Source organism: Oratosquilla oratoria, chromosome 18 (genome assembly GCF_046742065.1).
Source record: "Oratosquilla oratoria isolate Oo_2021 chromosome 18, ASM4674206v1, whole genome shotgun sequence".
NCBI lineage: Eukaryota > Metazoa > Arthropoda > Malacostraca > Stomatopoda > Squillidae > Oratosquilla > Oratosquilla oratoria.
The window spans coordinates 60,487,471-60,514,967 of NC_134794.1; the positions used below are offsets into that span (position 1 = coordinate 60,487,471).

The 27,497-nt window shown below is 38.8% G+C and overlaps 1 protein-coding gene and 1 long non-coding RNA gene across 4 annotated transcripts in view; one reads left to right on the forward strand and one right to left on the reverse strand.

Moving 5' to 3' along the window:
- Positions 1–3,305: 3,305 nt before the first annotated feature.
- On the reverse strand, positions 3,306–19,820 carry cry (circadian regulator cryptochrome). Of its 2 annotated transcripts, none has more exons than XM_076202183.1 (13): positions 19,553–19,820; positions 14,272–14,440; positions 13,304–13,476; positions 12,819–12,980; positions 12,584–12,688; positions 12,278–12,414; positions 11,432–11,530; positions 11,036–11,162; positions 10,496–10,627; positions 10,280–10,369; positions 9,782–9,939; positions 7,524–7,680; positions 3,306–6,324 (listed from the first exon to the last, which is right to left on the reverse strand). In XM_076202183.1, the coding sequence occupies exons 1-13, from the start codon at positions 19,709–19,711 to the stop codon at positions 6,199–6,201; spliced, it is 1,794 nt and encodes a 597-aa protein (XP_076058298.1). In that variant the 5' UTR covers positions 19,712–19,820; the 3' UTR covers positions 3,306–6,198. The 2 variants fall into 2 exon arrangements, with proteins under 2 accessions (XP_076058298.1, XP_076058297.1); XM_076202182.1 differs by lacking the exon at positions 19,553–19,820 and adding an exon at positions 15,121–15,243.
- Positions 19,821–20,076: 256 nt separating this feature from the next.
- LOC143035298 (uncharacterized) overlaps positions 20,077–27,497 on the forward strand; it is a 104,647-nt gene continuing 97,226 nt past the window's right edge. Inside the window, exon 1 of one of the 2 annotated variants that reach the window (XR_012967312.1) lies at positions 20,077–20,222. This is a non-coding gene — a long non-coding RNA (uncharacterized LOC143035298). The remainder of the gene's footprint in view (positions 20,223–27,497) is intronic. The other variant, XR_012967311.1, reaches the window with a different exon arrangement.

Sequence of the window (27,497 nt, forward strand, 5' to 3'; positions counted from 1 at the left end):
GACGATGATGATGATGACGATGACAATGGTGATGATGATGACGGCGATGACGACGATGATGACAACGGCGACGACGACGACGATGATGATGTGATGACGATGACAATGGTGATGATGATGACGGCGATGACGACGACGACGATGATGATGACGATGACAATGGTGATGATGATGATAATGATGATGATGATGACAATGATGATGGTAATGATGATGACGACGACGATGATGACGACAATGATGATGACGATGATGATGATGACGATGACAGTGGTGATGATGATGATGACAGTGATGATGATGTTCGTAAAGTTGTTGTTGTTGATGCTGCTGCTGATGGTGACGACTGTGATGTTGATGTGGTGGTGGTCTTAGAGGTAATAATAACAATGACAACAATGTCATGACAGAGCTATTCACAAACAGCAGCAACAACAGTAAAAAAAAAAAGAGGTGCCCTTTCAATATCGGAAGAAGACGTTTGGGACCCAGTTTGACAGTTTACAAGGCTCACACAGCCCCATGGGGCATTTTAACGTTGTGCAGACTGGGTAAGATGGAATTGGCGGTCCCCATAGGGCCATCTGTGCGCTGTGGGCAAAAAGAGACGGAGAGAGGGAAAAAAAAAAGAGAGGATTATCTAGGTGATTTAGTGGGATTTCGCGAGATTAACAAGGTTCTTGCGGGATTCCCACTTCAAGTTAACGTGACAGGAACATAATGGGATTTAGTAGCCATTGTTAACTCCCAACTCCCCTTCCCCGCCCCCCTCACCCTGACTAGAGCCCCCTGGCGTTCAAAAGGTGTTATCTCAGATGGACGCTTATCATTTGGATGCTTTTCAAAAAAGTTGTGTTAAAAAACAAATATCATGATTAATAAGTGTTAGGTTAAGTTAGGATAAGGTTAGGATTAGGTTAGGTTTGGTTAAGTTAGGTTAGTTACGGTTAAGTTAGGCTAATTTAGGTTGAATTAACTTCGGTTAAGTTAGCTTAGGTTAAGTAAGGTAAGGCGAGGTAAAGTTAGGTTAGGTTAAGTTTGGAAGCATCCATTTGAGAACCCTTGAACTGGAACCAAACCATTCAAAATCCCCTGCTGCGGGTCATTTTGATCAATTTAAAGGGTGGACGTCACCCCCTCCCCCATAAGGGCGCAGAGAAGGGGTACCCCCCACACCTTGGTACAAAACTTAAACCTCTAATTTCATGCTTTAGTGAGACTCCCTACGGACCAGAGTAACATACCATTCATTTATGGTTGAAAATTAATATTAATAATAATAGTAATAATAATGATAGTAATTATATTAAGGATAATGATATTAATGATTATAGTAATAACAATAATAATGAATTATTATAATAATAACTATAATGAATATCAGCTGTATGGCACTGTTTGTGAAAATAGTTTGAATCATAATAAAATCAGTGTAGTATGTTCTGTTTAATTAGCCTAGGGCTGTGATTTACATGAGTTTGCTCCCCTCTGAGAAACATTTCTCTGGTCCTTCGAAATCGAAATTACACGCTCGGATTGAAGGGAACGTGCGTGGCCCCGGCCGGCGTCCCAAATTTCCTGGACTTTGGCTCTCAACTGCAGCTATCTCCCTTCGCTAATTTCCCAGTATACGAGAATTCTCATGCCCCTCAACCACCCCCTCCTATTTCCAATGTCCAGGGATTTTGGGACAAGAATGGCTACACTGTCTTTGGGCAAGACAGTAGCTAGATTGAGGCTAAAATGACATTTTTGAAAAGTCATGTCTGACCCTAAAAGAGGAACTACTGAAACGTTTACGTACAGGAGTCTGCTTAGAATTTCGCTCATGACGCTCACGAAGGAAACAGACAGCACTAGAATGGCATATTTTGTTACAATACGTGCATGTAAGCATGGTAGATACAGATGGAGATGAAGGAGTGCTCTACGTAGGTGTCGAAGACAGAGGTGGTGGAGGAATAGGACCTTCAGGGTCTGCTCTGAATTACTAAGTGGTACAGGAGCTATCAAAGCACGATAAGGCAATTCTTTTTACTCTTTAGAAAGCTTTGTTGCAAATGTTAGTAAATACTCATCTGTCTGATAACTAAGAGAAGCAATCCTTCGCTCATATGGAGCGGAGAACAAAATGTTGAATAGGTACTCCAAAACAAGGCGGAGTCTATCTAATGTAATAGAATTTTGACTCTACCCACTTTGATTGTATCAATGAATCTAATGCTTCAGAGGGCACTGTACTGGCGCCTGGGCATGCATAGATTTTTCAATGCCCATAAAGGAAGAGAATATGTCAACCAACCTGAAGCACCAGAGAAAATTATCACCTACCAGGTTTGCATAAAACGTCTTAAGAAAACTCGCCCTGAAGGTGGCGTAATCATAGTTTAAAGCTCTAGGGTTGACGCATGAAGATAACATAATCTCAGAGGCTAGAGAGTTAGGTACAAGTTGAGACCATACAAAGGAAATTTTATCTTACTCTGTAATGACGTTAGTGTTGATACTATCCTCACATTGTTGAATAAAGGCAATGCTGAAAAGTTAGGATCTTCACCCAGTGGCAGGAGCCATAGCTGAAGCTGCCAAATGGTCACCATATAAAAATGAAGAAACTTTTTCAATAGACATATTGAGATGATCACTGACAGATATAGGGGCAGGTATAGTTTGTCCGCTTCTTAGCAATATGTATATAAATTGAGAATGACATTACGTACAGCCCAGGGATCAAACACACACAATTGCTAGTGTCGTCTGCTTGGAGAGGGATACTTGCATCCTGAAGGAACCTAACTAGTTCATATTTGAGACTCTTCTGCCTATTCAAGAGGCCTATGCATCTTGGTGCTAGTACTTATAACCTTGAAAAATCCTAATTTAAACCTTTTCAACTTATTATTTAATCTACAAGTACATTTATCAATTAGAAACAAGCAAGAGAAATATACAGCACATTAACTAATATTTGAATTTAAATATCAACAATAAAAATGTGGCATGGAATGCCAGCATCTCCAGCATCAATGTCTTTGGCCATGCTATTGGCATGATTTATTAAATTCCATGCTACAAAATCCTCTGTAAATGGCACCATCCTAGCCTCCTGATAGGGGGAGTTTTGTGACACTGAACTGAATCATAATTATTTGGAAAAACTTTAATGAAAGTGTAGAATGAAAAGGATCTTGGTGATAGTATCTGTATTAACCTTAAATCATCTAAGGTAATTTAATTCTCTATTTTCCTAATTGAAAAGCAATCATCCTATTAAAATGAAATAAATAAAAATACAAATATATTGGTAGTTGGATTTATTATGAAAATACTATTACATCCTCCCAAAAATATATTATTTTTGCTTCCTGTGTTTCTGAAGCAAAAGGAAGAAAGAGATGGAGGAACATGAAGGGATAAGTATATATATATATATACACACACATATATATATACATATACATGCATACATATGCACATATACATACATATATACATATCTATATACATATATATATATATATATATATATAGTATATATACACACATACATACTTATATATGCACACATATTTATATATATACTCACACATACACATATATCATACACAGAATCAGACTGGAAAAGATAAGAGCAACTTCTGCGAATGAAGACTAATTACGTAACTAATCATATCATTGAACTATGAATCATGAATCCAGCATGAGATAGAACCAAACATCACCTTATTTGTACACTTTGCTTATATATACATGTTAAACTATAGTTATCATATAGACACTAACCCATACACTATTGCCACTTCAACATGAAAGATTTTATGTCTTACAAACTGTCACAAAACATTGAAATAATCACAAAACATTTAGTAATCATATAAAACCTTTTATATCATTGGCATTGGGAACAAGGAAAGACATGTGATAGAGGTAATACTAACATGGAAACGAGAGTGCGAGAGTGATATGATTCAATGCAGCTATCCTCAAACCCTTGAACGTGTCTTATTCAGAACCATTTCAATTAACTGCTTTTTAGTTGTTTATACCATGTAAAGACAATTTTATCAATGTAGTCTATGCTGTGACAACAAAGCAACAGTCAAATGTAAGAAGAACTGCAATCAGAGAAGTTTGGAGAGTGCTGCTATAATATATCTCTGTAAGGCTTTAGTGGAAGGCTCGCACCACTAAGGCACACTAAGAATATCCACACAGCACACACATGCACTGTCATGAAGTCAAATGATGTACAGACTAAGTTTGACAAAGACAAATACACTTAATTTAGATTAAACAACAATCTAAGACTGATTCCTTTGGTTGGGCATGGTCTTGACATGATGAAGATGAAGTTTAGTATCTTCTTTATCATCATATCACTTGAAGCAATCTCTCACTTTGTACTTGAACAGTATTTAGCATATACATAATTAAAAATAGTGTTTTACTCTTATATAGTTTGTTATTTTTCTACATTTACATACTCATATATACTGTACTTTGGTAAGACTACAGCATTATTATGTACTTTGCCTTATCTGTTAGTTAATCCTTTCTTTTAAAATGAAATGCAGGAATATTTGTATTTCATATCCTTACCTGAAATAATATTCACACATCTATCCTGAACAAATATAATCAATATGTGGTCATCGGGTAAAATCACGTTAGTTGCAAGACCTACACATCCCACCTACAGTTACCTTAACCATCAAATGAAAATCTCTAAACACTCAAAAGTAGATAAGGATAATACCTATAATATTTACCTCCAGTCTGAGGTAGTTTTGTTATTAATTAGTGATTACTCAAACATACCATGTAAAACACAAATTCAGAAGAGTTCTGGATAGTAGTAGAATTGCCAGCATATGCTCATGACATCATGAGCACAAAATCATGAAATATACTGAGAAGCAGGACTACAAAAACAAAAAAGAGAACTAATTTAAACTAAAGTGTATGTGCACTGCACAAATTCATACATGAAGGCACACAAATACCTGCACAACTTCCCTTAAAAGAGGAGGGTAGACACAATACCTACAAACTTCCACAGAAGCATGAATGAATTACAAAATAAAATATAATCTAACACTCCTTTTCAGATGACTCCCTATCATTTCCATTGTGCTATGTGAGGTTAAAAGAATCTGGATATATGGATGAAAACATTTAACTAGAACCAGCCTAGTAAAGTGTAATGATTGACATGGATTAATGTCAGGGATTCCCTCTCCCAGAGTGGGCTCATGATGAAATGAATTCTTTAGAGCTTTGTCCTCACCAAAACCTGACATTTTAATGCAAGAGTTTTATTATACTCTGAATAATTTGTACTGTGAAGCCATTGTTGAACATCGAACTATTCATAAAAAGAAGAGTTACACTGAGTTATCAAAACTGTTTACTCCATGTGGTTCTTGAAAGCCATTTGCCAAGAGTGTCACAGAACAGAATATTAAAAAAAAAGAAAGAAAAAAGAAAGAAAGAAAAAATAATAATAAATAAAAATACAATAAATAAATAAATAAATAGAAGATAAATTCTCCAGATGCAATGAAACTCAGAAATGTAGCCAGGCTATGCCATAGCGCTTTAGTCCTGATTTCAGACATGTCTCCATATTCAAGTACACAAAGAAACATCCAGGGGTGCAACGCTGCTGGAGCTTCACCGGAGCACTGCTCTGGTACCTCTGCAAATGAGTGGTGGCTGGTAGGTGGGGTGGGAGAAAGGAGAGAGGATGCTGGCTTGTGGGTGCTGGTTGGTGGCAGCAGGAAAATATTAGTATTACATGAGCACTTTTTGTCCATTTCTGCGCGACAAGTGGTACGTGACAAGGTCACCAACCTTCAGAGCTCCAGCACCTGTAAAATTGTCACTGCACCCCTGGAAACATCCAGCGTAGTTTAACCTTTCCCTCAGCGTTGACTTGAGTCAAGGCCAGGCCAATCCTTTGTAGCACACTGAAGTAGAGTTCTTGTTGAGTTTCCACATTTCAAAAAGATCTGGCCTTCATGGACAAGATTTTCTTCGACAAATCTCCAGTAAAGGTGTGCACTATCTCTTGATAATGTACCACAAAAATCAAGCAAGCAGTGGAGCTGTTCCCAGCGTGTAACTGCTGCAAGAGCAGGAATGCAAAATAGATTCTCACCATCACTCTGAGAACCATTCAATGTATGAGGTATCACTTCACCTCATCAAATTGTGGAAGCAGTTATCAGAAAGGCGAAGAAAGCGTCGAGTTTCCTTGATGTGGGAAGGGCAGCAGTGAGGGGGAGGTGCCTGCTGCAGCTGTCTCCGGATGCCTTCCATCATCTGTAAGCCAGATCATGAAGAGTCATGTATAGTTAGACCAAAAAAAGATCAAGTTGAACAATATACCTCCACAAAACTATAAAATAGGACTACTAGTTAGGTTGACAACACTAGTAGCAATTGATTGGATCTTTTACTAAATACAACAAAAATAAAAATGAGAGAATTGATACATACATACATACATATACCAAGGCTTTTTCCCCCTTACTAGGGAGGTAGCCAAAAAGGAAAAGGCATAAAATCATTCCCACCCATTTCATCCCTGAAAACACTCCACACCCATCCACCCTCCCTCCCATCTTAGCACCTCCTAGAGAATTGATGAAGACTGATAATAAAGATATCTAACTTATTCCTAGTGTTGAAAAAGTGAGAAAGTAGGGGGAACCATTTAAGAGTGTGGGGGAAATGTAAGTGTAGAAGTGCTGGGGTATCTCAATGCTACAAGTATGGTAGGAGATGAGCTGATAGATGTAGTAGGGAGGCTGTTTATGGATGATACTGTAGCTATAGGCTCCCTACAATGCTGTAGGCACACTCACTCTCTCTCAGTCTTCTCTTTGTATTTATCCCCAGATACCTGTTTCTCATGACACTTTCCCTTTACTCCACCTCTGACATTTACTTTCTTCCCTTACTCTATAATTCATCTCCATCTTCACTCTTCCATTAACTGCTATATGTGTTAGAATTAGAAGGGGCAGTGGAAAAGAGGGGAATGTCTGTTGAGGAAGGACGGGAGAGGACAGAAGATAGGGGTGAATGGAGAATGGTCATGTATGGATGATGCTGTGATGCATGAGGGGGAGTGGGTGGGGGATGAGGGATGAGGGAGTATGTGTGAAAAATAAATTGATGCAGCCCAAAGGGATTTCTCCCCGTCTCCTCCACCATTTCTGCGTGAAGAGGAAGAGGGGGGGTCGCCAGTTTAATGAAGAGGCCTTGTTGTGGAAGTGCTGTGTTTTGTAACACTGCTTCTGACCCAGGGCAGTGGGCGAGATGCAGGGATGACCTGTCATCCAGGAGGAGCCAAGATGGAAGGAGGGGGGATGGATAGGAGTGGAGTATGTGGGGATGGAATGGGTGGAAGTGGATTTTATGCTTTTGTTTTTTGGCTATTTTCCTTGTAAGGGGGAAAAAGTCTTTGGTATGCATATGTATTTTCACAACATGACAAAGTGAAATACTAAATTTACCTTTTTGTTTTCACGAGAAGCCTGTTCATGTTTGACAATACGATGGGGATAATCGCGTCCTACAATACAGCCTGCAGCTTCCTGTATGAATTTGGGAGCTTTCCATGGTTCATAGATGTACTCCACTGGGTATTTGGCTAACTCAGGCACATATCGTCTGTCAAGAAAGAAAAACATACATATAATACCCAATGAGATGAGGGGTTTCTTTAAAGATGAATAAAATTGTTAGTACATGAAGATAAGGTTATTCAAATTATCTACTTGACTAGAGAGGGTTAATTGAGATAGTTAATTAAGCCCTCCCTATTAGAGGGAAAAATCTTTATGATATACTGTATGTATAGGATGCCCCTACTTGCCAAGGGAGGGTTAATCATAACAATGAAAATTATAATACTATTAATTTATCTATCTATATAACAAGGGCTTTATCCCCCTTATATTAATGGGAAAAAAAGAAAAGAAAAAAGAAAGAAAGAAAAAAAAAATATATATATATATATATATACAAATGGCTTTTTCCCCCTTACAAGGGAGGTAGCCAAAAAACAAAGGCATAAAATCCACTCCAACCCATTCCTTCCCAACATACTCCACTCCCATTCACCCCCCTCCCTTCCTCTTATCTTGGTTTCTCCTGGATGATAGGTCATCCCTTCATCTCACCCACTGCCCTGGGTCAGAAGCAATGCAGCAAGACACAGCACATCCACAGCAAGGCAGTTTAATTTATTCGGCAACCCCCCTCTCTGTCCACTCACGCAGAAAAAAAAGAAGATGGAGAGAAATTCCTTTGGGCTGCATCAAAATATCATTTACACATACTCCCAAACCCCATCCCCCACCCATTCCCTTTCATGCATCAGAGGATCATCCATACACGACCATTCTCCGTTCACCCCTATCTTCTGTCATCTCTCTTCCTTCCTCAACAGACATTCTTCTCTTTCTCAATGCCCCTTTTACCCCATCCATCCATCTTATCCTTGGTCACTCCCTCATGTTCATTCCTTACACACCTCTTTTACTACTCTCCCTTCACTCATTCTTTCTGTGTCTAAACCATCCCAATACTCTTTCATCAACCCTAGCTCCTAACTTCCTTTCCACCCCAGCTCTCCTCCTTACACTCTATCCAACCTAGTAACCCCTATCATACTTCTCAGGCATTTCATCTCAAGCACATTCAAACTCCTTCTCTCTTCCTCTTTAATGTTTCATGTTTCTGCCCCATACAGTGCTGTCGGCACAATTACCCCTTCATACAATCTCCTCTTAGCATCCATTCCCATATGTCTATTTCTCATTACACTTTTTAAACCCCCAAGGCATTTGATTGCTTCTCTCAATCTACATTGTCCCTCCACCTCCACTCCTCCCTTTTCTTCCACATTTGCACTCAAGTATCTAAAGCTATCCACTTCCTCCAGTCTCTCTCCAATTTGCTGCCATATTCTCGACTTGTACATCTCATCACCTTACTTTTGCCCACATTTACCTTCAACTTCCTTCTTTCACACATCTTCTCTCCTCTGATCCTGCTACAAGCACAGTGTCATCAGCAAACAACAACTGGCTTATCTCCCATTTTCTTTAACCATCTCCAATTCCTGAACCATTAACCTTGTATTTACCTATCACACCACCCCATCCGTGTATAAATTGCATAGCCAAGGTGACATAACACATCCCTGGTGAAGTCCATACTTTGGCATCAAACCACTCACTCTCTCCATTTCTAATTCTAACACGGGCTCTACTACTCTTGTAAAAACTCTTGACTGCTCTCAAAAGCTTTCCTCCTATCCCATATATCTGCAATACCTCCCACAGTACCTTCCTATCTACCATATCATAAGCCTTTTCCAAATCCATAAAGGCCCAAAAAACATCCTTACCTTTTCCTAAAGCTTTCTCACATACCTGCCTTATCACAAAAATCTGATCTATGCAACCCCTACCTGTCCTAAACCCACAATGTTCCTCACCAATTACTCCCTCTGTTCCTCTCTTAATCCTCTCAATCAAAACTTTCCCATAAACCTTCCCAACCGCACTCAACCAACTGACCCCTCTGAAACTACTACATTCATACTTGTCCCTTTTTCCCTTGTGTGTGTGTGTATATATATATATATATATATATATATAAATATAAATATATATATAAAATGAAATAAATAAATAAATAGATAAATACAAAATTAAATAAATAAAAAAATAAATAAATAAAATAAATCGGCATCTCTATTCACCTGATGTAATCACCCGTGGGTTCTATTCTTCTTCCATAGTTAACTGGACAGATACAGGAAGAGCAATCCAGTTGTCTTTCAAAAGCAGAAGAGCTCACCCACATCCAATTACCAGCACAAACGGACCAATCCGCATCCAGGAGATACTTCAGAAACACCTAAAAATGGAGATATGAAGATGTTTTGAGGATCCATACCACTAAGTAGCGAGAGTAAAATTTCAGGCAACAAAATACTCTATATTTTCTCCAATCTAGATTCAATAATTTGACATAGTTTTAAGTATTCTTTGAGGTCATCACTTGAATATGTTAAACGTAATCTCATATTTCCTCTTCTCTATAACACACCTGGGTATGATGCAAAACCTTTTTTAACAATTAATCAACTTTTAATAAATTGTCCCTGCTACCTTCCAGTAACAACATAATCAGCTATTTTAATTGGATTTTTCTGACCTATTTCCTTGTTTACAGCAACTTAATAATTTTGACATACCTCAAGCCCTTTCTCCCAGCTGATTCTGAGGTCTCCTCGTGTTAGGAAACAAGATACAGCCGTCCTACCAACATGGTGGATCCAACCCTCCTGTAGAAGAATGAAACAATATAAAATCTGATCCATAAATATAACAAAAAGCTTCTTGTAAAGAAAAGATACTCAGATTTGTAGTTGTTTGTTGAGAGTACAGTATCAAATATATGCCCAACCCACCTTGAGAAGTTGACGCATGCAGGCATCGATGAATGGGTAGCCAGTGCGCCCTTCCTCCCAAGCTTTGAGTCGTTCTTCATCATCATACCATGGGATCTGGATGCAGATAGGATTGCCTTCCATACGGTCAAACTGGAGGTCAAGAGATTTCATATTTAGATACATATATACATACATATAAAAAGGCATGTTGCATAAATTATATGCCCATCATCTTCATGTGCTACTGTGTGGGGAAGATTCTGGTTTGTGAGATGTTCTATCAATGATGTCTTACACATCTTATTTCAACTAATCCTAAAAACATGACTGTAGTGAAATTACCAAGCACAAGAGGAAATTTCATGAAACTCAAAATATAACTGGGGACATATTATGATTCTGATACCATATACTGACACAATTTAGTTACCAAATCAAGTTTGCAAGTAATGACAATGTGACAACACATTATTCTGTGTCTGGTTCTTGTATTCATAAACATACTTGATAAAAACTATGTCAACAGAGGCATTCGTGGTGGCTTCATCTCTGTCTCACCTTTGGGTTGTCAGCGGACATGCAGTAGAAGAATTCTCTCCAAATGAGTTGTGCTGTAAGAGAGGAGGTAGGAGGTGGCTGTCCCTTGTAAAGGTTCTGATAAACATCTTGTACAGCCCAGTAGAACCTGGAAAAGTAAAACAATATGAATGGTGTCCTTGCTGACACAAAGATTCTTGTTAGAGTAAATGTTACTTTTTTTATTCAATCCATGAGTAAATTAGCTAAACTGGGACCATAGCAAGAACCTTCTAATTGTCTTAAGTTAATTTTTCTTATTCCAAATTAATTTTTTACCATAATTGGTATTATAAAACATAATCAAACATCTACAATGATTTTAGGTATTCAATCATATACGAGGAAAAGATATCATAACATTAAGTACAAGCTTACCTCCTGACAGAAAGACAACCGAAGCGAAGGGCAGCAGACATGCTCATGGGAGGACCTGTCAAATCAGGGTTGACTTGATTTGGAAGGATGTACCCATCTCTGTCAAAGAGAAACAACACAATATATATATATAACTTCACCAATTAATAAAATATGTTTATTCTTAAAACCTCTGCACACTGATGAAAGCTGGTAAGGCACTTGGGTTGGATGGGTGTCATGTGGAGTGTCTGATTAAGAGAAGAAGAGTTACAGTTGACTGTCTTGTGGGGTTGTTTAATGTATGCCTATGGTAGGGGAATAAACCTAAGGACCAGAGGAATGCATGTATAGTTTTACTATACAATAGAAAAGGGGTGAAATATGGATGTAGCAGTTTTAGAGGGATCATTCTGTTAAGTGTAGTTGTAAAGGCACATGGGAGGGTGTTAACTGAGAGGGTTAGGACTGATTGGAAGCCTGAAATCTCACAGCAACTGGTAGCAATACTTGAACCCTTCCTTAGATCCCTCTGGGAAGAAAAACATTGGACTGCTGTCTGAGTTGTATTAATGTGGGGCTGTTTCTATGTTATTGGCTTGGAGTAGTGGTAGGATGAGAGCAGCTCTCCTTGTGCAAAGAGATGGAGGAAATGTATTTGAAATTTAAAGAAATCTTGAACCTAGTCTAAAGATAAAGTTTTAACCCCTTAAGACTGCATCTCTCAATGGAGGTGAGGATGCTGACAGATTGTGACCACCTCATGTAAGTACAGTACTTGTCAGTCCCTTCTGATGAACATTGTCACAATTTTTATTTTGTGTTTTTTACAACTTCTCTAAATTCCTTGGAATCCTGAATCCTTACCTGAAGGCATTCTCTTCGACCAGAAGTCTTGCTTCCATGTGTTTCAAGGCTGCAGTTTCTCCACCCACATAAACAGAACTTTCTCCATTGTTGGCGAAAAAGCCCAAGTCTTCTGCACGTGGAGCTTTGGGGAACAGCTGTAGCAGATAAGAGGCAGGATAAGTTTGTTACATATCACTTGAACTGGAGGCACAATTTTATGAGAATTGACTACTGTGTATCATTTATGTGAAGGAAAGTGCCTAGACTAGTCCTGGATATGAGAGATAGAGTCCTATCACACTACATGAGAACCCTTGAGCTTACCGTGATGTTCTTTGGTTGCATGTCCATGAGTTCTCCAAACATAACGTCACTCCAGTCTGGTGTTGGTGACGGGCGAGGAGGTCGTCCAAGCGCTGAAGCCACTTGCTGAAGAACAAACCCAAATGATAATAAAAAAAGAAGGAAGCCGAATACAATTACCAGTATGCATTGCAAACACACACATATACAAAAAGTAAATATTCTATATTGCACACACCATGACTAAAAAACATACCAAGAACATTTCATAGGTGAGGGGAGGTGTTCCTCCATTAGCATGAATAATCTGGAAGGGATCCCACAATGTGTGGGAAATGTGCTCGACCATCTCGATGCCAAGTTCCTCACACAATCTCTGGGCTTCTTCATCACGCTGATACCAAATAGCTTCACAATCCTGGAAATAAACATATAGATATGTAATACTACAACAAACTAAGAGACTTTCATGCACAACTAAAATTGTTCTTTCTCTATGTGAGAATGGCAGATGTATTGTACAATCTCCTCCAGTCTTCATGAATATAGGTAGAGTATATATAACATTGACAGAAAAAAATCTATCCCAGTATCACACTTTTTTTTTTATTTGAAAGATCTATTTTTTTCTATGGAATGGTTAGGTTAGTATAGGAACTATTGGGCAACGTAAATTTCATGTTAAATATCCTTGTTTGCATGATTCTGGAATGTTACCAAAAACTCATTTATATTATGTACCTGCTCCATGGTGAGTCTGGACATGCCCGTCTCTCTGTGGAGCATCTTGATGACATCACAGACATTGCCCTCAAAGACGTACAACTGACCTCCAACTTCACGTAGTTGTTGGTCGAGGTCTTGCAACGACTCGCACAGGAATCTGACTCTGTTGTATCCGGCACGATGGAGACCTGAAAGCATAGGATACAATCCTCTTTATTCTCCTCTTCAGATCAGGTGACGGATTAAATTTGGAGGTTTGAATTCCTCCTGATAGATCTTTCTTCCACCTAATACCACGCAATTTCATTCGGCTAAAGTATGTACATCAAACTGAATAAGTCTTTGACTAGCTAAGTCGCTACTTAGGCAATAAATACTGAATAAATTGATCTAATATTTCTTAGAACTGAATCTATAACATATACCCTGATGACAAGGAGGTTTTGTGAAAATAAGTGAAGGTTATCAAAACCATGACCGAATAACAATAATTTCAGTTTGTACTGACAAATTAATAATTCCTATAGTGTGGGGTGCTGCCTACTTTGACTAAAATCCTCTGGTTAAAGTCAGGCCAAATTTGATAAGAAATCCCTCAATATATTCTGTTAATAATTATTGTGTGTGTGTGCGTGTAAGGTCATAGCATTACCCATAGATCGGTCATACGAGCTCTGAGCTCTTCCGACAGGGAAATAGCTGTCGATCACGAGTCTAACACGTGATCCAAAGACCAAGGTGAATCACATATATTCTTATTTGTTTTAGCCAGAAAAGAATTTACACTGAACTGAATCAAATGTATAAGATAATGAAAACAAATATCAATATATTCTAGCTAATATATTACAAGCTATTCAACTGTATCTCCCTCCCACCCCTCTTCCTACCTCACCAACGCAATGCCACTTTTATATTATCAAGAAGAAAACACATAAAATATATTACACATTCAAAAGGAAGCGAAATATGACGTTGTTTACCTGCCGTTTGGCCGTCGTGGATAAAAATGGCATAAAATTTATCACAATCTGTAATGGATTCGAGGAGAGCTGGGTTGTCGTGCAGACGAAGACCATGGCGGAACCAATGAACTGAGACTTTGGTCTTCATGGTTCCTGATGCTGTTGTACTGCTGTCGCTCTCCCTATTCTGTGAATGAGTTGAAATAAATAAAAAATGAGTAACTTGGTGATCAAACGAGTGTGACAATAACATTAAATTACGATGAGGAAGATGATGATGGCGGCAACAATGATGATAACAATGATATAATGATAATAATCTATTTATCTACATCCATCTATATACCAAGAGCTTTTTCCCCCTTATCAGGGAGGTAGCCATGGCAAAAGGCTCCTGCTCACTGCTCTGGGTCAGAAGTAATGCAGCAAGACTACATCCACAGCATAGCCGCTTCACTTAATCGGCGACCCCCCCTCCCGCCTCCTCATGCGAAAAATAGAGAAGACGGGGAGAAATCCCTTCGGGCTGCGTCAGAACGTCATTCACACATAAATAATTTTTACTCCCCCCTCCCTTCGCGTTGCATACAGAGCCATTGTCCACTCACCCCTATCTACTAATAATGATGATGAAACTAGTAATAATATTAATGTTGATAATAATATTGATAACAGGTCTCTTCGATTTGGTTTTGTACACAGTAAATGATCAAATCTATCCCAGCAAATGCCAATTTTGTTTCAATCTTAAAAGGATAACATTTCACTCGTTGTTCCGTTATTCAAAACATCAAAAACAACACCCAGTTACGCAATGGCGTTCAAACTTCCCATGTCGATGTAAACAAATGTCGTCTTCCAGCTTACCGTGAAACAAGTTTTCTAATTCGATATTTTCTTTCTTCCAAAACACTTTGCACACTGAGTCGATGGTGTTCCACTTTGAGTCGACTTTCCACCAGGAAGGGCAAACCCGGAATGAGCCACGACCGACGCCAGAGAGCTCTTATATATATATACATATACACACAAATACAAAATAACTGCCCCGCAAAATACTCAGGACAGTGCTAACTGGCTCAGACCAAATAAGGAAGATTGACGTCATTGAATCCGACCAACTGCAGGATTACCGACAAGAATGTATTGCCTATGAGACAGGGATTAAGAGTGGTTTGACAATTTCTTTCCCGATATTCTATATATATATTTTTTATTCTTTATTCAATGTATTCTTTTGTCTGTATAACTTCGTTGTGATGTTTACATTTTATAATTAAGTATATGTTTACTCTAATGTGGATGTGTATGAAATGTTATTTCCTGTTGTAATATCGATATTTCATAGTTTGTGTATTTCACGATTTTTTTTATGTTGGCTATGCGCTTCCAGTATCTGATGACAAGGGGCCCTGGCTCATCAAACACGCTAAACAAAAGAAATCGTCCTCGCATTTGGTATTAAAAAAACGCTGCTTCTGTTATGACTTTCTTGTCCATTAGGTCTGAATGCCGCAAGATGATTTTATTCATTATGGTATACAATTTAAGTCCTGTCCACACTAGCGGTTCGAACCGCGTGAAAACCGCGGCGGTACCGCATAGTAAAGGAAAACTGCGCGGTTGTGTGTGAACGCCTCCAATGACTTGTAATTGAACCGCGGCGGTTGAAACCGCTAATGTGAACCGGGCCTTAATGCTTCATTCACTACTTTTGGTAATATTATTACCAGACGATTTTGCATATAGATAAAAATAGTAATAATACAAATGTAAATTTATCTTTTATTCAGATATATACAAAATTGCCCATTACTAGCGAAACCTGAAACCTGAAAGATACATTAAAGTAGCAAATGCTGCTTCTTAAACAGCGGGTCATGAAGTTCATGACCTGAGGGCTTGCAAGATTGAAGGGCAATTTCAAGAATAAAATGTACTTTTATTTCTTTTAAATAATTCTTCTTTTTATGATACAGGGAAGCAGGAATATATTTTGTGTTTGCCTATGAGCGTGGAAAGGGAAAGTGCTTGAAAAGAGGCAGACGGCCGAGCGGGAGGGCGGGGTCACGGAAGCGACCGACATGACGTCACCAGGAAGAGAACAGTCGACAGCGTCAAACTTACGGTTACCAAGACTCTACGGGATGACGTTCAGAAATTATCAAATAAAAAGTAAAGGTGAAGAGGGTGGATGGGGTGAAAGGGATGTTAAACATGAGAGGAGTGTCTGTTGGGGAAGAAAGGGAGAAGGCAGGAAATGGGGACGAATGGAGGATGACTGTGTATAGATGATACTGTGATACGGAGAGGGGAGGGAGTGGAGGATCGGGTGAGGACACTAGGTAGTGGTTATGTGTCAATGACGTTTTGACGCAGCCCGAAGGGATTTCTTCCCGTCGTCTCTTTTTCTGCATGAGGGGACAGAGAGGAGGGGGTTTGCCGATTAAGTGAAGCGGCTATGCTGTGGATGTGCTGTGTCTTGCTGCATTGCTTCTGACCCAGGGTAGTGGGCGAGATGCAGGGATGACCCGTCATCCATGAGAAGCTAAGATGAGAAGGGGGGCAAGGGAGGTGGATGGGAGTGGATTGGGTGGGGATGAAATGGATGGGAGTGGATTTTATGCCTTTTGGCTTAGCTACCTCCCTGTTAAGGATACGTTTATACATGTCTCCCTACTTTATCTTACATATATTTGTTTTAGATATTCACTGTTATTTTAGGTTAAGTCTTGTTATACTTTATTTCTCCTTTCTCCTAATATTATCTCTGATAACCCCCCCCCCACACACACACACACCCATGACGCATAACAATATCATCTGGGGTATTATATATACTATTTTAATAATCTTTGATGGGATTGCAATACTTATATTCACAAAAAAAAAAAAAAAAAGCTACCCTGCCATGCACATCAAACGGAGGCCTAGCCAATCAGGCACTTGCAACATCCTACGCATTTCCACTGTCGGCCAATCAGAAGCAAGCACAGGACCGTTGCTAGGCGACGGAGGTAATGACGTAGGTGTGTCTGATATTTTGTTACAAAAATATGCAATTTGCTCTTTTATCAACATATTTGCATCAAATTGAACACGGATAATTTGATAAAAATATTCTTGAATGATACAAATATCATGCTTGTCCGTTTGATGAAGACTGGAAAATGTTACGATATATGAGAATTTAATGATGTGTCAAAGTAAAAATTAATAATATTAATGGCTTACCATTCGATTGTTCCTTTCAACTGGCGTAATTTATATATATTGTTCTGTTAATATACATCCTATTCAATTCAATTAGGAGGTATGGGGTATTGCGCAGTTAAAAACACCTCTACAATGCAATTATGATTATCACTATAATTATAATCCCCATTATTATCATACTGGCCTTTTGGTATGTATATATGTATTTATGGGTTATCAATACCTTTGTTATTTATGATTGATAATATCATTATCATTATTAATCATACATCATCATTGCTATCTTTATCCTATACTATTATTATTATTACTATTACAAGGGGGGAAAGACCTTTTGGTACATGTATTATGTATTATTATCAGTTTATTACTAATATATGCAATTATATTTTGTCGTTATATTTGTTGTCATTGTTACTGTTATTACAATTATAATTCATCATAATCAATATAATTTTATGACGATTACAGATTTTTTCATATATTTATTATCATTAGATGTCAGACTTTGCAAATAAATACATACATACATATACCAAAGGCTTTTTCCCCCCTTATAAGGGAGGTAGAAAAAAAAAAAAAAAAAAAACATAGAAACCACTCCCACCCATTCCATCCCCTACATACTCCCCTCCCACTCACCCCCTTCCCCCCCTCTTATTTTGGCTCCTCCTGTATGACGGGTCATCCCCGCATCTCGTCCACTGCCTTGGGTCAGAAGCAGTGTCGCAAGACAGCGCATCCACAGCAAGGCAGCTTCATTAAATCGGCGACCCACCCCCTCTCAGTCCCCTCATGCAGAAAAGGAGACGGGAAGAAATTCCTTCGGGCTGCGTCAAATTATTTTTCTCATAATACACCCTCATCCCCCGTCCCCTCACCCACTCCCCCTCATCCATATACAACCATTCTCCATTCACCCCTGTGTTCTGTCCTCTCTCGTCCTTCCTCAACAGACACAAATAAAATAAAATGACAAAATAAATATAATGCAAAGATAAAAATGTGTTCCATCACATGCGCAATATAATCAATAATTAAATAGTCAACGTGTTTATAGTGCACGAGACAAATAAGGAAATTTTAAGAGTAAAGCTGTTTTAGAAATGTTGAAAGATTGTGAAAGTTTGTAAAGTGTCTTCCAATCTTGCTGTTTTACGGCTGTAGCCGCTTCTATCTGTTGCCAGGCCATCTTTGGTCGCTATCTTAATTGTCTCCAGGTGATTTTATTAGCACAAAAAAGCATATTCAACACAAGGGTTCAAATGAAATAATATATAATTTTTCTACGCGTGGAAGAATGTCAATAAACACAATACATTTATGGGAAAAATCTACGGGATAATCACACGCGTTTTAAGTTTTCTCGAGGAGGAGGAGGGGGAGGGGGAGGGGGAGGGGGAGGGGGAGGAGGAGAAGAGGAGGGAGTGGGTGAAGTGAGGTGAAGTGATATTTCATTTCCTCTTCTCGAAAAATATTATTTCAACTCGAAAAATATTTCTTGGTCTGTTAAGGTCATCATAAATGACTACGACAACAAGAGTAAATTAAATGAAAATACGAAATGCCAAAACACGCAATCTAGTTTGTAAGAAATACGAACATCATACATTTCAAATTATATAAATGTTGATGTGAAACCAAGATGGTGGAAGTTGAAATCTCGTACGAAAAAAAAAGTCAAAATCAAAAGGGAATATAAAATCTCAATGTGTTATAATGTACTGTCGAGTGTTAAAGAAAACAAATATACAGTACACACACACACACACACATATATATATATATATATATATATATATATTAGAAATTAGTATTATTGGACAGTTACAATGTGTCAAAATTTATTGTTTTCAATGGAATTCTTTTTAAGAAATTACGTTTTGCCTATGTGGAATACAGATCCAGAATAAATATTATAAACTTAAATAAAAACTGCATTGGTCGTAGTGAACACTGGTTTACAAATTATAACTATTTGCTTTGTTTTGGTCACTTTGTCGCACCTTTTCTACCAAGACACAATCGAGATTCACAAAAATATGCATACAGTATAAGTAAATAGATAAAGAAAATCACTTACCAAAGACGAAAGATAAAAATAATAATATAATTTTCTGACGCCACTCCAAACACTGAACTTGAGAACTGAAGACTTTTTTTTCGAAAATTCAGTCCTTGTGACGTCAAGTCGCTTTCTTTCTTGCGCGCGATCGCGTTGGACTGAGGCTCCCAGCGCCATCACCCGTCCTCTTATAGAACAAAGGAGGAGGAGGAGAGGAGGAAGGGGGAGAGGAGGGAGGAGGGAGGAAGGGAGGAAAGGAGGGATGGAAGGGTGAAGCGCAGGATCAAGCGGGAGGAGGGATGGGGGAGTATAATACTGGTTACACGGGCAGTTGATGGTGGGAGTGTAGGAAGGAGAGTATGGGGGGAAATATCAGAGTAATTAAATAATCCAGAGATAAAACAATTCTATCGGCGATTAAAGAATATCTTTTCCGATTTATATACCATTTGGCAAGAGACATGGTTAATCTTATTTAGTGTTTAGACTTATTAAATTTCAAATTATTAAGAGTCAATGTTTTTTTTTTTCAGATGACGGGGGGGGGGGGTAGGGATGCCGTTTAGGGGTCGCTGTTCTTTGGGGTCCCCGATTTGAAAACCCATATCTTACGTTTTCCATCGATTTGCGAGAAAAATCATAACCGTAAAACCAAACTCCACTGCTGCTGACATCGCTGGAAACACTGGTAAGTAATTACATATTTTATTCTGGTTTAATATACAATGAATAAAACTAAATATATTAGTTTTTTTTTTACTATAGTGATAAGACAATGGTTAATAATATGTTCATCTTCACAAGAGTGAAAAAATCGTACAGACTTATTTTTTTTTTTTAAGTTGATTACGCTATTCTTTTCCCGAGCCGAGGCATCTGACTCGATCAAGATCGACGGAGAAAGTCGACGATTTTTATGCTCGTGTGAAGTCTTAAACTTAACGGCAATTTCGCCCACCTTGTTTTGTTATCTGATTGGGGAATCAATCATGCGACAGCCAATCACAGGGCGAGGCTGGAGAAGAGGGCGGAGCCATTTTGTGTTTTCTTAATGAGTAATCTATGTGTTTATTGATGATCATTTTGTGAATATTTAAATATCTGATCTTATCGATATGTATATGAAACACAACCATAACATCTTCTGGTTGCCGTCATACGGTAATATTACTATCATTAATAATAATAATGATAATAACAATTCGCTAATGAAAGAAGGAAGCATGAGCATATGTGGGGGCGCACACACACACACACACACACACACACACACACACACACACACACACACACACACACACACACACACACACACACACACACACACACACAACCACACACACACAAAGCCATGCACAACAAATACGTCCAAATAGACAGAGAAATATATTCAGTCACGTCTACAGGTACACACGTACCGTACATACACACACGCGCACACGCACATACACACACAGGAGCGGCAACAATACGATTCTTGAATAACACTCTTTGCTTAATACTCGTTCACGCAAGTGCAGCTCGGCATGTCCACAGTGATGACTCCCGTCCCTCCTCCATCCTCTCCACCACGAGATAGATAGATAGATAGATAGATAGATAGATAGAGAGAGGTGAATAAGAGCGATAACAAAGACTTGTGGGAACGGGAAAAATAAGAAAGAGAAAGGAGGGGGGGAAGGGAGAGGAAGAGAGGAGGGGAGAGGAGGAGAGGAAGAGAGGAGGGGAGAGGAAGGAAGGAGGAGAGAGGAAGAGAGAAGGGGAGAGGAAGAGAGGAAGAGAGGAGGAGGGGTAGAGGGAAGACAAAAGGTCAAAGCCAAAGCCACAACTCTTCTTTCTGTTGAACGACAGAGCAGGATTGCAGATAGGTCGGTCAGCGAGGAGGAGGAGGAGGAGGAGGAGGGGGAAGAAGAGGGGAAGGAGGTGGAATATGAGGAGGAGAACGAAGAAAAGGAGGGGAAGGAGGTGGAACAAGAGGAGGAGGAAGGAGGGGGAGAAGAGATGAAAGAAGAAAGGAAAGAAAAGGAGGGAGAGGAGGAGAAAGAGGAAGAAGAACAAGCGGAGCAGGAAGAAGAGGAAGAAGAAGAGGAGGAAGAAAACGGGAAGGAGTAGTACGAAGTGGAGGAGGAGGAGGAGGAGGAGGAGGAGAAGGAGGAAGAAGAAGGAAATGGGAAAGGAAAGGGGGATATTATTACTATTATCACCATTATTACTATTACTACTACTACTACTATTATCATCATCATTATTATTATTATTATTATTATTATTATTATTATTATTATTATTATTATTATTATTATTGAGAATCGAAACTTGTATGTATATCTCACCACTAACAAAATCATTAGACCAAGACAAGAACACGTCAAGACAGCTACATGACAATTTTGTTGGACTTTCGGTATATAAAAGAATAAACGCAACCAGTTTCACAAACATCACCATTCAAAACCAATACAAGAGAGAAGAAAAGAAAAATGCAGATCGGCACAGATACAGCACCAAAGAAGAAGAAAAAGAAATAAAAATGTAAGAGTCCGTGCATACAACGCCAAAGAGAAACAGGCCTGTTTTTCCCCCTCTGATCTTTCAGCCTTTCAGGAGATCGTGAATGGAGCTACCCACGCTGAAATGTATATATATACATACAGCTGACACCTACATGTAAACACTCGAGGAAGAAGTGTACATGTACAGCGACAGAAACGCACACAGGTGCACGTGGGGTTGTGTACACACCTGTGCCCTGGAGGAATTTGAGTGAGCACTTGCCCACGACAATGCATCTTTCTCCCCTCTCTCTCTCTCTCTTACTCATTTCTCTCTCTCACTCATTTCCTCTCTCTCTCTCTCTAACTCTATCTCGGCCCAACACAATACCGCGCCTCTTTTGGGGGGAGAGAGAAAAAAAAAAAAAAAAAAAAAAAAAAAAACCACGTTTGCATTCTATACATCGGGGGGCACCTTTAGTGACACCCCTGCGGACCAGGGTCACACGTAATTTTTTTACGACCGAAAACTAGCCGCCATAGGCTACTCGAGAGAATACTAATCACATTTAAGGTCTACTATCCCCTCCATCCTTCTACCATCCTCCACAATTCTCTCCTCCTTCACCTCCTCCTCCTCCTCCTCAAGCACTCCACCTCTTCGGGCGGTATTGCCTCCGCTGAGGGACAGAAATGATGGTTATGAGACAGGAAGAACAAGTGATATCGTGACCTTGAAAAAGCTGCGACCTTGGCTCTGACCTTGACCTTTTCTAGTCATTAAGGTCAAAGGTCATTACATGGTAATCTTGAAAATTTCAACCTGTGACTTTGACCTTTTCTGGTCATGCGAGGTCAAAGGTCATTATAAGGTGACATTAAAGAAACCGTGACCTTGACCTCTTCAGATAACATTAAAGGTCTTTATATGGTGACCTTGGCTCTGACATTGACTTTCTCAGGTCTTAATATTAAGGTCGGAGGTCATTATTTGGTGACTTTGAAAAAATTGTGACCTTAGCCATGACTTTGACCTTTTCTGGTCATGCGAGGTCAAAGGTCATTATAAGGTGACATTAAACCGTGACCTTGACCTCTTCAGATAACATTGAAGGTCCTTATATGGTGACCTTGGCTCTGACATTGACTTTCTCAGGTCATAATATTAAGGTCGAAGGTCATTATTTGGTGACTTTGAAAAAATGATGACCTTAGCCATGACTTTGACCTTCTATGGAAGATGGTGATTCTATCCGTTTGGAGAATTTCAACGAGTAAACACGATTTAAAAAATACAGACTTAATTGAATAATGGTAATTACCAATATCATTAATGATGATAATAATAGCAACAATAATTATACTAATAGTAATAATAACAATATACATAATAATGATAATATTGATGAATGAATTTGATAAAAACAAAGTGATAAATAAACAAATGCACATGAACTTACCTAGAAACAAATAAAGTATAACAAATAACAATAAATGGTAGACAAATAAAATGAAATAAAATGCTTCAAGTAAATAAATGAAACACATCAAATACACAAGATATAATAAAGAAGTCAACGGCACTCGTAAAAGCCAATCCCCTAAAAAAATCTAAAATCACTTTGTGATGGTGTTGATCCGATATAAGACCTCAGCAAATTTGTCGTAAAAATAGACACGTTTTCGTTTTTTCTCCTTTTTAATCCAATTCATCGACAGCTCTTTTATTTCTACTTTTTTGTTCAAGTAGTCTATGGTCTTCATACACTTTCATACTTTCTTTTATCATTTCATTTTCTCCCTTTTCATTGAAATAGACGATAGGATTCATTACACCATTCTCCATCTTTTTTTTTGGGGGGGGGGCAACCTCACAAAGTACAAACAAAAGTATAAAAGCAACGAAGACTTCTGATCTTTTCATTCAGATGTACGCGTAGGTGACATTGTCTACGGCATCCGCCATTGTTGATATGCCATTCATATGTTTCCCCGTCAGTACTGGGTAGACAGGCAGACAGATAGACACCCATTCACGCACACACACACACACACACAAAGCTTTTGTTTGCTGCTATAAGATCAGACTGATCAGAAACTCATCCTCTCCATTGTGGAAACTCTATTTGTGATCCCTTTGAACAGTCTCTTTGAACGACTACGCCCACATTGGAGGGCGCAGAGGTCACCGGAGGTCAGGCAGGGTCAGTCGTGTACATCTGCTCAGAGTACTCGGTCCACCGTGCTCCTCACACCTTCCACCTCTGACCCTCGATATCTTGAATTTCTCTTCTCCATAAGAACATAAAAACGTAGGCGACTGCAACAGACCATAAGGCTTACACTAAGCAGTTCCAAGTCCTTTATCACATTTCATTCCTGTCCATAAAGTTACCTAATCTCCGAAAACAGCCAATTGTTTCAGCACTAACTACACTGTCACAAAGTCTATTCCATACGTTAACCACTGTTGGTATACCAGTTTCGGCCTATTTCCTTCTTAAACAGTTCTATATTAGTCCAGGTTCCAAACCAATCTAGCAACATGACTCATTTCTATACTCTCCAACATCTCACGCAACACCACACCACCTCTCGACTTTCGACGCTCTCCAGTGTACTCCTTGACAGCTTTCAGAGTTAAGCGTTTAAAGGACTCCCCATAGTTCTTGAGGATCCTTAAGGATGCTAAGCACTTCAAGTCGATTAGAAACTGCCCCCCCTCCCCCTGGGCAGATACAGCACCCCTGAACTTTTCCATTTCCTTTTTCTTTTTCTTTTTCATTAGAAAATTTTCTACTCCTCCTTACCTTTCTCTGATCACACCCAAAACCTGTCAATTGACTCATTTGCTGTAACTTGTGATTTGAGTTTTATTCTTAACAAATTAGATTCATTTGATGTAGTGACCTGACCTAAGTACATCTTCAATTTAATAATTTATATTTCATTCAACTTTTAGAACTATAGACGTAATCTCCCTAGAAATGTTATGGTTCTTTTTCCTACTTTTCTATCCATGAATCTCTTACTTGATGAAGTGCATTTGAGTTATCTAGATTTATAGATTTAATTTCTCTGGCATTTTCTTTGTTCATCAACTTCTCTGAAACGAGATTGTCTTTTATTTTGTTTCTCTCTCTCTCTCTTTCTCTGATTCATGATCTCAAATAATTTATCTTCATATTCTTCCTTTGGCTTGGCTCTGGTATAATTTTCTTGCATTGTATCTAATATATTGTCTTCCTCTTCTTTCAACTAAATTTTCTTTGATCAGTTCTTCCATTTCAATTTTATCATCATTCTTATTCATGGATCATTTTTCGAGGTTTTCCAAAGTAATTCCGTTTCATATTCATGACTTATAGATTCGTAGACTCAAAATAGTCCTCTTTTTATCTTCTTCTTCTTTAATAGAGACTCAGAATCTATTTTTTGGTTCTTGGTGCTACAATTCCAGGTAACTTCTTTGTACATCGTGAATACCTTAGGCCTTCCACAGCCCATATATTTCTATTTTTGGAATGGCGTTCGAATTTAGCATTTTTTCATCACCCCTCGTCTCCACCCCCTCCCTCCCTCCCTCTCTCGGACGCTTCCACCCCTCGCGTGCCCACGTAAATGTATGCATGTATGCATGTATGCACGTGAACGTGTATGTAAATTAGTACGTATGTAATGCAAGCAAGAGAGAACACTTTACTCTACCCATGTATGCATGTATGTGTGTGTGTGTGTGTGTGTGTGTGTGTGTGTGTGTGCGTGTACCTCTCCTGGCATGTGTACTTTTGAGTGTACATGTACTAAACTCCTGTGCGTATGTGTGAGACATATATACTTTTGAGTGCATATGTACTACTGACGTGTGTGTGCGTGTGTACAAGTAAATAGTTTGGGGTACTTGTATCATTGAACAAGTTCAAGTCGAATTAAGTTGTATGAAGGAAATTCTTATACAGTTGTTGCAGCTGTCAGGAGAGAGAGAGAAATAAGGAGAAGGGAAGAAGAAAGGAAAGAAGGAAGGAAGGGAAGAAGGGAAACCAGAAGATGAAATGGAAGAGGATAGACTGAAGGTGAGAAATATGTATATATATATATATATATATATTACAGGTGAAAAATGTAATCACACATTTGTCAATAACGTAGAAACCACTGTTGGAGTAGAAAAGACTGGAAACGGGGAATCTATATTTCGATTGCAACCTGCAATCCTCTTCAGTAGATCTCCTGAAGAGGATTGCAGTTTGCAATCGAAATATATAGATTCCCCGTTTCCAGTCATTTCTACTCCAACAGTGGTTTCTACGTTATATATATATATATATATATATATATTTGTACAACACTGAATGGGTCCCAGTGATTAGAGATACATTTTAACAACCACAATGCACTTGAATTCTAAGGCATCAAAGGCCAGCCTGCTGAAATTGAAATGTGGTACTGCCCAGGACTCGAACCCGGCATCCTCATGACAAGTGCGACAGTGACTTTCCAACTAGGCTATCAAGAGAGATATAAGTTCAGAGCATTATTTCTTATATATTTGTATGCTCGAGTTACATACACACATATGAAATTTTGCGTTCAACCCATCTCCACTATGATTGTACAATTGGAAGTATACGAACGTGGGAAAGTATTTGTACAACACTGAATGGGTCCCAGTGATTAGAGATACATTTTAACAAACACAATGCACTTTAATTCTAAGCCATCGAAGGCCAGCATGCTGAAATTGAAATGTGGTACTGCCCAGGACTCGAACCCGGCATCCTTATCTCTAATCACTGGGACCCATTCAGTGTTGTACAAATACTTTCGTGCGTTCGTATACTTCCAATATATATATATTGAGACATTCTGACAGGTTGACGCAAGTGGGAGTAGGAAACACAGGAGTCTTAGTCTGAGTTTGTTCCTGACTAGTTTTGCAGGTAAGTTTTCTTAAAGGAATGGTGTACTGTGCAAAATAATAATAATAATAATAATAATAATAATAATAACAACAACAAAATAAATAAATAATAACTAAGTAAATGAAAAAATGGAAGGCGAGTAGGGAAATACGAAAACAAAAGAAAAATGAAGAAAGGGAAGGCAGAAAAATAAAATAAATATGAGGGTAAATACCGAGATTCGATGAGGAGGAAGATGAAGAGGAGGAGGAAAAGGAAGACAAGCGAGAGATATCAAGAAGACGAAGGAGAAGGAGGAGGGAGAAAAGGGAGAGGAGGAGAGGTGGAAGGTGAAGAGGGTGAGGAAGAATGAAAAGAGGAAGGAGAGGAAGAGAAGGAAGAGGAGAAAGGGAAAATGGAGAAGTGGAAGAGGTCGAAGAGGGGAAGGGAGGATGAGAGGAGAAAGAGGAGAACGAAGAGAGGAATGGAAAACACGATGATGATGATGGTGAAGAGGAGGAGGAGGAGGAGGAGGAGGATGAAGAGAAGAATGGGGAGAAGGAGGAGGCA

What these genes read in the sequence shown, in the direction of transcription:
- cry (XM_076202183.1), bottom strand. Translation starts at nt 19,711, where the DNA reads ATGGCGCTGGGAGCCTCAGTCCAACGCGATCGCGCGCAAGAAAGAAAG. An exon ending in ATTTTTATCTTTCGTCTTTG is followed by an intron (nt 14,441 to 19,552) that starts GTAAGTGATTTT and finishes ACTCATTCACAG; the next exon opens with AATAGGGAGAGCGACAGCAG. An exon ending in GTCGAAGAGAATGCCTTCAG is followed by an intron (nt 11,531 to 12,277) that starts GTAAGGATTCAG and finishes TCTCTTTGACAG; the next exon opens with AGATGGGTACATCCTTCCAA.